Source organism: Octopus bimaculoides, chromosome 2, assembly GCF_001194135.2.
Source record: "Octopus bimaculoides isolate UCB-OBI-ISO-001 chromosome 2, ASM119413v2, whole genome shotgun sequence".
Taxonomy (NCBI): domain Eukaryota; kingdom Metazoa; phylum Mollusca; class Cephalopoda; order Octopoda; family Octopodidae; genus Octopus; species Octopus bimaculoides.
In genome coordinates, this window is record NC_068982.1 from 107,033,531 (window position 1) to 107,043,598 (window position 10,068).

The following is a 10,068-nucleotide window of genomic DNA, read 5'->3' on the forward strand; positions in this document are numbered from 1 at the left end:
TGTGTGTGTGTGTGTGTGTGTGTGTGTGTGTGTGTGTGTGTGTGTGTGTGTGTGTGTGTGTGTGTATTGTGTATATTCTCCTCTTTCTCTTTTTACTTTAGATTAAATTTTGATCGGTTGCTTACTTGGTAGTAAGGTTGTGAAGGAAAACATCTTGTTTTGTTTGTCATCCTTTAAATCTTAAGAAGGTCATGCAGACTTTACAGTCCCAGATATAGTGATCATTTGTAGAGTATGAATTAAAGATTTGCATTGTTTTGCCGAGAACACATGTTCAACCATACTTTTTTCCTGAGGGATTGGTATGTATCCTGCTACTCTAATAATAGACATGAGGCTGAAAGCGTATCTTGGATACTAGATTTGCAAACTCCTTATTAGTGGTCCATAAACGTCGTCTTTCTTATGTATTTTTCGAACTGCATTACTGTTCACAGTCAGCTGATTTTCACAACAGAACATATCTTTTTCTTGCGGTTCCACTAAACATTATTTGGTCGGTTGTATTTTAGCTTATTGACTCTTTTACTTTTTAAATTCCATTAATATTCTTTTGACTCATCAGTCTCAATGTGGTCAATTCCATCTGTATGTATTTCGTTTTTATTATCCTGTTCCAGATCATTCTGTTACTGCGTTATTCCTCATGGGAAGATAACATCTGGAAGATATTTTCTCACAATTGGCACAAATGTAGTTGATGTCTTCAGTCTTGGTCTCGCACAACCTACATTTGTTGTCTGCTTCTTATGCTGTAGGTACTTGGTGGGGATCTCTCTTCCTTGAATTGTATGTATGTATGTATGTATGTATGTATGTCTCTTCTAGTTTTTAATTATAAATCTTGCACTGAGGAGGAAGCCGGTCTCCAACAAAGATATAAGGCTCCATTTTTGGGATGTAGTCAACACAGACAAGTTCACATTTGGAACTTGAGAAAAGTTTAGCATATTTTTACTGTTCCACTCATAGATTGCACTTGTAATGTACGAATCAACCGGTCAATTTCTCTTTCTGAAAATCCCAGTTTATACAGATTCTCCTTTAAGCATTTACTAACAAAACCTAGTGCTCCAATTATTACTGGTATGAATATGAATTCATATTCTGGATATTGAAGCTGGAGGTTTCGAAGAAGTTGTCTATAGATATACTCTTTTTCATTGATTTTCAAAGAGATATCTATATTTGCAGAACAGCTGACCCCTAAGATGGTACATACCTTTGCCCCTCCATCCCAAACAACAATACTCGGCCTGTTATGTTTACATTTGACAGAAGTTTTGATGAGAATATTCCACCAGTATTCTTTGGTTGGTGTTTATGAATGTATTCCATAACAGAAGGATTTTGTATGTATGTATGTATGTATGTATGTATGTATGTATGTATGTATGTATGTATGTATGTGTGCGCGTGTGTGTGCGTGCTTGCATGTGTGCATGCGCGCGCGTGTATCAAAGACAAGAAGGTATTTTCCATTTGTACATGATTTAAATTTAATTCGCATGTAAAATATGGTTGTGATCTGATCTTTTAGATGTCTTTCCTGAATAGAGATGGCTGATAAGGGATAGAAAAAATTTATGGCTTAAATTTTCTATTCTTTTAAGACATCACTTTCCACCAAGCTCTTTAAAGTCCATAATGTTTAGGTTACGTATTTTAGACAATATTGTTTCTACGTTCATGCACCACATTCAGAAACAAGCATTTTAAACATCACCTTACTTATCTACTCAGGAGATTCTGTCTTTCCATAGGAGTTGTATACTGATCATCATTTACACCATCTGACAGTATCCAAAAAAAACTTTATAGAGCCCACCGTTAACTGCTTCAAGGGACGTTACAACAAACGCATGTAGTCTTTTAGATAGTGGATCAGGGAAAACTACTTCTTTGTGTCGATTTATCTGGGAACTCAAGGATGAAGGCTACGGTCACCTTACTATAACTTTAAATTTTATTGACAGTGATATTTCATATTCGAACAGATTACGTAACAGTAAACTTTACTTATCTTAAAAGTAGTGGATGTTCAAGCAACTAACGATATCGATCAGTAGAAAGTCTCAAGTATTGTTTCATCGTCTGCAAAAACCAGCATTCTTCCTGTTGGATTTTCTGCTGCTTTGAACATCCCGAGATAAGCGATTACAATTTACAAAATTCTCGACTACGAGATATGTGAAGTAGTTTTAGCTTCCCTTTTTGATGAATATATATCTCAACCGGATCGCTTCCATCACAGTTTACTGGTCCGACTTAGGACCTGATGTATTTTTGACTACGTGATTACTTTCATCCGTAGGAACCCATCTTACTAACAACCAATAAAGGCTGCCTTCACCGGTGGTCTGTGCTTAGATATCAATTCCTGAATGACACATGAAATATCACAAACATGTTTTGTGTGTGTGTGTGAAACTTGAAGTAAAGTACTAGTGAATCATCTTCTATTTGCATATCAATATAAACTCTACTGAATGCAGTGAGTGCTCTTTCGCCTGTAGTCATATGTCCACACACGCGTGCACGCGCGTGTATGAACTGTTACAGCTATCGTTTCAACCTCAGATCATCACCAAGAGTACTTAATGACTTGAGATCCTATCATGTATTGAGTTATGTTAATTTAGTAATTTTAAAACTTCAAAAATTTATATTGTTTTCAGCTATTTTTTTATATTTAATATTATTACCTACTTAAAAAAAAAAAAGTATGTGCAAAAATTAGATTACTGAGAAACATCCTTTTATATTGTTTAACCTTCAACTTCTATCCATCTATCTATCTATCTATCTATCTATCTATCTATCTATCTATCTATCTTTTTTTTTTTCGATCCCTTTTGATTGAACCCCCCCCTTTTTCCTTCCTACGATCCCTTTTGATCGACACCCCCCCTTTTTTTTTCCTTGCCCCTCCCAAAAAGAAAAGCTCTACATTGTATTTGTCCCATCTTCGTTGAGCCCTGTGTGGCTAATAAAAGAAATGTATCTATCTATCTATCTATCTATCTATCTATCTATCTATCTATCTATCTATCTATCTATCTATCGGTCTGTCTGCCTGTCAGTCTGTCTGAAAGTCTTTAAATACACTTAAGACTGTCTTACCTTTTGCTCCAAATTTAGATGAGTAGCATGGATGATTGCAGTAAGGCTTGCCTTCGTGCTAAAATGAAAATAGAAATAAAAGTAAAATTAAATAAACAAAAAACAAAAAGCAGACGTTTCCTTTATGCAAGGCTACGTTTCCTTTATGCAAGGCTACGTTTCCTTTATGCAAGGCTACGTTTCCTTTTTGACAGAGCTACTGTAACTTTACAGAATTGTAACAAACTGAAAGTACAATTAGAAATGTGATGTTGAAATTGCAGTCAAAAGGCGACAACATTAAACATTGTATACAGAAAAGATGTAGCGTAAAATAAAGACTCTGAATTCTTTGCTTGCATGCAATAAATACATTACTGGCATTCACTGCATTTAGACTCTTGTAGGAAAATGTTACCCATGGTAGCTAAACTTTTGGGTAGACTTGGCATAGATTGTAGAGAACTAATTCAGAAACTGTTTTATATTTTAAAATTAAAATGCTGCAGAAACCGAGTTAAATTTCCTTCCAAAGAATATGGTACTAATATTAATAAATATAATATATATTTGAGCCGATTCATTTGATTTTACTATACCTTACTCCTTTTCAAATCATATGTATCATACAAATTAAAGGTGAACATCTTAATTCACTTTTCGAAAAATAGTCTTCTTCCTTGCAGAAAATGTTTGAGGGGTGTATCTCGAGATTTGTAAGCATCAAGAAAATTTCAGTTGAACTATGAAACATATAGATGTATATCATTATACCATAGTTGTACATGAAATGGTAATAGGAAGTTGTACAGTAAAGTTTATTATATTTTATTAGTTATTCATCTCTGAAACGAAGTAACTTTTTGCCAATCAAAACAGGAACGATTTGTTTGAATTGGTTTGAATAAAACCAAACAGCGAATATTTTTATCTGATTTTAAAAAATCAGAGTCTTCTCATTTTCTTCTTCTAGCTTCAGAAGATTATATTTTTTCTCATCAGCAATGCATTCAGTCAAGCGGTCATCATAATCATTGTTGTCTGATAACTTGCAATCTTCGTGAATGCCGGTAGAAACAAGCACTGCACAATTCAATGTCTCATGGAATTCCTTTTCTGGAAAGTTATTTTGATGTAATCCCTCTGACGAAGGTGGTGAAGAACGACTTGATTGAAAGAAACCTTTCGTTGAACTAGAACTTAAACCTTCTCTTAAAGTTCTATCAGACCGATCGATCTTCATATTTGTTGTATTTGAAGAGGATGATGCGGAATAGTGAACATCTGGTTCAGCAGTAGGACTAGCCAGAGGTTCAGTATCTGTAAAATGATGTGAAAGTTTCGAGGGTGAAGACCTTTGAAATTCTAGAAGTTGTTGCAGGTTATTTTGAAAATCCGGAATTGCATTATCTTGTAAAGAATGCTCATTGTGATGATATTTCGTTGTATCGGAATCTTGTATATACGTTTGAGAGTTAATAGATGGTTCAGCAAATAATTTAATTGGTGGTACATGATTTTTAATAATAACATTTTTTTCATTGTTTTTGTCAATGGCATCATTTTCTCCTTCACCTTTTACATTAAGTTCTTTTTCAAACCATTGATTGAATGCTTCATCAAAAGAAAATTCTTTTTGGGACATTTTCGAAGAAGGTTCTTTTTGTGGATCAAGCTTATAACTTGTTGAATTGGTTGAATATTCTGTACAGTGACTACTTTCAAGCATTGCTTCTAAAGCTTCAAATTCCCTTAATGACACGTTTGAAATAGATTCCAGTTTAAATTCCCCTTCCTCTTCATCTTGGAAAAGGTGTGAGATTTGATTGCGAACTTGTTCGGAATCTATAGGAGGATTATCTTCTGAAATCTGATATAAGAAATAGTCAATGGATGGGTCATTTGAAGAAAAATCATCCTTAACAGATTCTAATTTTTTAGTTTTCTTAGCAAATTCGGGTCTACTTTGTAGGTCTGAAGTTACTGAAGCTTCCACATCTTTTTTTACATCATCTGAATTATTATTTTTTAGCTTATTTGAGGAAACATTTGACACATCAGAATAAAGAGAAACATTTATTTCGAAAAATACTTTAATCCAGCAAGTAAAGGTCAGCAATGCCCTCTGACTACTTGCAATAAGTTGTTCAACTGGAATCACTTTATCTACTTTTAATACATAAAATGCGTTCTGAAGTAGTTTATAATTGGATAGATATCCCGTCGGAGAAGGATCTAATTTGATTTTCTTCCCTGCGATTATTCCTGGGTGAATTAAATTAATAAGTCGACAATAGGCTGCACCGTTTGACAGGTTGTTGATATCAGAAAAATTTGTGCGAAGTTTACTATTTACCCAAGTTAAGAGGCTTTTTCGACCACATTCTGGAACGCGTTTCGGAATTTTCAAACGGTTCATTTTTTTGTTTAATGAAGCTAAAATATTTAATTCCTTTCTTTATTTCTTTTTCTTCCCTGTTATCCACTCATTCTTTATTCTTTCTTTTTCTCACCGTCTTTCCTTATACTTTCCCTTATTCTTTTGGTTTCAATTTTTAAATATTTATTTATGACGTAAACGTATTCTCGTTCTTCGTTAGATTTTCTCTTTTCGTCTATTTAGATCTTTATTTGCAGTACAATGTATTTATGCATTGGTTCTTGATTATTCCCGGAAAATGTTGGTCTTTTCTGTTATTGTCACAGTTTTTTAAACTTTGAAATGAAGTAGAAATTTCAAATTTGGTATATAGATGTAAATTTTCACGTTGAATCTGATTTTGATTTTTACTTGTTCCAGGAAAATTTTTGAAAAATGTTGCAGAGGTTTAAAATTTGATAATTTTTTTACCCAATCAGAAAACAGGATTTAGAAGCTGGCATTTTGTGCGTGATAGCTGTCTATGACAACATTACGACGACAAACATGTAAGAAGTTTTGAATTTTAATAGATTTTAATAAATAAAGTCATGTGAATTGTTGGAACAGACAATTAAAGTAAAAAAAAAAAATCCTCAATGAATTTTTTTGCGAAAAATTACAAAAATACAAACTACGTTAAATTACATAAAACGAACAAAAAAGAAAAAGAAAACTAGTTCATTTCATGTAAGCAGTTAATACATTTTTTTGTAGTAAAACTGTGGTTCGCTGTGCTTTGTAGAAAATAATAACCATCAATTTCAAGAATGTGAACGTACGACCTCCACAAGTCGCTGAAGATTGCCGTTCCTTGAAAAACCGACAGACATATGCATTCCTCAAGTGCGTCGCGATTCCGACATAGCACTGCATGAAGAAAAAACATACCTGGTCTCGTGACACACTCTTCTGAAGATCCACTGCTCAGGTAGCAAGTACTCTTCTTCGGTTGTATTTACGTCTTGGGAAGACTGTTTAGTCTATCTCAACAATCTTCTCAAGACCGCCTATCTGAACTGGAGCACATATTTCACAAACATAGCTGTTGTAATCAACATCTGTGCAATGACACATCCTCAGTTCTTCAACACAAAACCGGACTGAAGTCAATTCCTTGACCCATGAGGAATAAAATAAAAGCAGTACAGTCCTAAGAGGAAGAGTGCCACTTTCCAATTATATATCTTTTCTAACAGACATACAATCGTTACATATTTTTCGGGAGCACCACAGTAAATTTTCCTGTGAAGCATCTTTCTTGTTCATGTGGTGTCTTTTTGTATATATTCTTTAAGTAATAACACACTTTTCTTGTAAGTAAGAAACCGCATCCTCCTCGGTTTTCAATTTCTCCATTATATTCGAAAAGTTAACCAGTTGGTTGCAGTCACATTTAGGATGAAAAGGTCCAGGAAAACACACAGTTCAAAATTATGGCGGCGAGCTGGCAGAACCGTTAGCACACCGGGCGAAATGCTTAGCGGTATTTCGTCTGCCCGCTACGTTCTGAGTTCAAATTCCGCCGAGGTCGACTTTGCCTTTCATCCTTTCGGGGTCGATTAAATAAGTACTAGTTACGCACTGGGGTCGATATAATCGATTTAATCCGTTTGTCTGTCCTTGTTTGTCACCTCTGTGTGTAGCCCCTTGTGGGTAGTAAAGAAATAACACAGTTCAAAATTATGAAAATGAAGTGGTGACAGGACAGCAATCGAAAATATCCATTCGTTTCTCAAAAAAAAAACCACAGATGAAAATAAATAACAAAAATGAAGTAGTACAAGCGTTCAGAAAATAGATATTTGACAAAGAAACTAGACTTGTCAAAGTAACTAGACAGGTAAAGACAATAGATATGGTAAGAGTTTTAAGCAGACTATACCTTAGTTTGTTACTATGGAAACAGAGACTCATATGTTTGTGGCTTTCGATTGATTAGAATTACTAAAAATTTGTAAACTTTAAATGCTATTAACTTTTTATTTATCAATTTGTTGCAAAAATGAATTGCATTTCCATAATTAGCATACAAAACTACAACAGTACACCAAATTTGAAAACAATTGGAGCAAAATTAAAAGAATTGAAAACTGTGACAGCAACAGAGAAGATCCGAACGTTGCCGAACAACATTGACCATTTGATTTTCAAGTGTCCAAAAGAGAAATACTTCAGAATAGTTTCCCATCACCTTCTGTGGCCACCAAAGAATCTGAACTCAGGATTGCAAGCTAACAAAGCTGTTGCTAATTTTTCCAGTTTTGTTGTGAAAATATATAGTAATTACTACTTAAATTCGAATCTAGTAAGTTAAGTAATTCAGCCATGACGAGTCAGTGGAGCTGGCACAATACAAACCAATGACTTCTATAATACATTGGTGGTCTAGAACAATGTGGGTACGAGGGTGTGTTCTATGCTATGTTTATCTTGCATAATTGACTGAAAATCCTAAGCGGTATTTCGTCTGTCTTCTGGTTCTGAGTTCAAATTCTGACGAGGTCGACTTTGACTTTCATCCTTTCGGGGTCGATAAAATATGTACCAGTTGAGTACTGAGGCCGATGTAATCGACTATCACCTCTCGCAAATTTCAGGCCTTGTGCCTTCAGTAGAAAGGATTATTTACTCAGAAAGGGCAGCGAGCAAGCAGAATTGTATGCATGTCTGAAAAATTCTTGGCAGCACTTTTTCTTTACGTTCTAAGTTCAAATTCCCCCGAGGTCGACTCTACCTTTCATCTTTTCGGGGTCGATAAAATAAAACCCAAGTTAAGTAGTGGAGTCGATGTGGGTACGAGGGTGTGTTCTATGCTATGTTTATCTTGCATAATTGACTGAAAATCCTAAGCGGTATTTCGTCTGTCTTCTGGTTCTGAGTTCAAATTCTGACGAGGTCGACTTTGATTTTCATCCTTTCGGGGTCGATAAAATATGTACCAGTTGGCTGTGTGTCAAAATCAAAAACCATTATTTACTCAGAAATTATTCTTTACAAAGCAGTTTTAGACAGATCTTAAGATTTGAAGACATCTTCATACCTTGGGAAACTATCGACTATAATAATCCTTTCTACTAAAGGCACAAGGTCTGAAATTTGGTGGGAGGGGATAGTCGATTACATGGACCTCAGTGTTTCACTAGTACTTAATTTATTGACCCTGAAAGGATGAAAGGCAAAATTGACCTCGGCGGAATTTGAACTCAGAACGTAGCAACAGACGAAATACCGCTAAGCATTTCACCCGGCGTGCTAACGATTCTGCCAGCGCGCCGTCTTAAACTATTGATTATAATAATAATAAAACAGCTCCTAAAAATTGCAAAAAAAAAAAAAAGAAAATATCCACTTTCTTCACAGATACGTTAATAGAAGTGGTAAGTGTGTGTAGTGCGAAGGAACATACAGGAATACTTCATTTTCATAATCCGTATTGTGCTTTTTAAAGACCTATTATGAGTGACCACTGTTCGCAAGTAAACATGAAAACTGGACATGAGAAGACATGAGAAGACATGAGAAGACAACACGATCAATCTCATTTTTTATATATATATTTTATATTTATTGGTTTGATCTGAAGAAAAGAGCTGTTCTCATGCCATTTGCAGACACACTGAGTTCACTGAGATCGATGCTGTTGGCGTTCTTGACGATGACAGAGAAAACATGTGCAAGGAAGGAATGCCAACAAGGTAACGTTTTCACAAAAAAAAGGTCCAGGCATAGTGATTAATGCGGGGCCTGAAGGGTGCACACAATATGGGTGATGATAGAAAGAGGGAGGAGTGAATTAGGGGTATCTAGGTGGAGGTAGGATAAGACCTGTCACTTCTACAAGTAGAGGTAAAAACGTAAAGACAATAAACAGTACGCCTGTAGTCCGAACTTGTTGGTGAGCGACCTCATGCCACTCAATCGAGGGGATTTTTCCCCCACTGCAACTGAAACCGGAGCCATTTAAATAAAGTGTATTGTTATTGCAGGAAGCGTTTAAATACAAGCATTTCAATAAAAATACATTGCATTCAGATGGCTTCAAGAATGCTATAAGGTATCACACGAGCATTATGTGTCCGAACATTAGTATGTATACGGATGTAAATGTGAACGACCATGCATGTGTACGTATGAGCCTATTCTTAAAGGTCAGCTAAGGACAATCGCATGTGTAACTAGCCACGAAGAACAAATCAACGGTTCAAAGAAATCAAATGCCAATCCCTTTAAAACGGCAACCACTTTAACAAAAGCAGAATCACCATCCTACTACGTCTACACATTCAAAGCAGTTTGCCAACAGTCCTTCAGCAACAACACACCTTGATAAACTCAGTGGCTACTACTAACTTCAGGCCACGTTAGACAGAGAGGATGCTCTTAAAGTCGAGAATTTGAACTTACGGAGACAATATTTACATATCGCCCGAGGAAACACAACTAGATATCATAACGCTACATGTCCTTGTATATATACTTTTGTTATGAGTAATACTTTAGCGTTTGAAGCACACTAATATACAGTTATATATATATATATATAT

General features: G+C 35.2%; 1 protein-coding gene across 1 annotated transcript in view; it reads right to left on the reverse strand.

Moving 5' to 3' along the window:
* LOC106871019 (cysteine-rich protein 1) overlaps window positions 1-10,068 on the reverse strand; it is a 32,193-nt gene that overhangs the window by 4,444 nt on the left and 17,681 nt on the right. Inside the window, exon 3 of the mRNA XM_014917279.2 lies at window positions 3,124-3,181. Coding sequence (XP_014772765.1) covers window positions 3,124-3,181 — 58 coding nt within the window. The remainder of the gene's footprint in view (window positions 1-3,123; window positions 3,182-10,068) is intronic.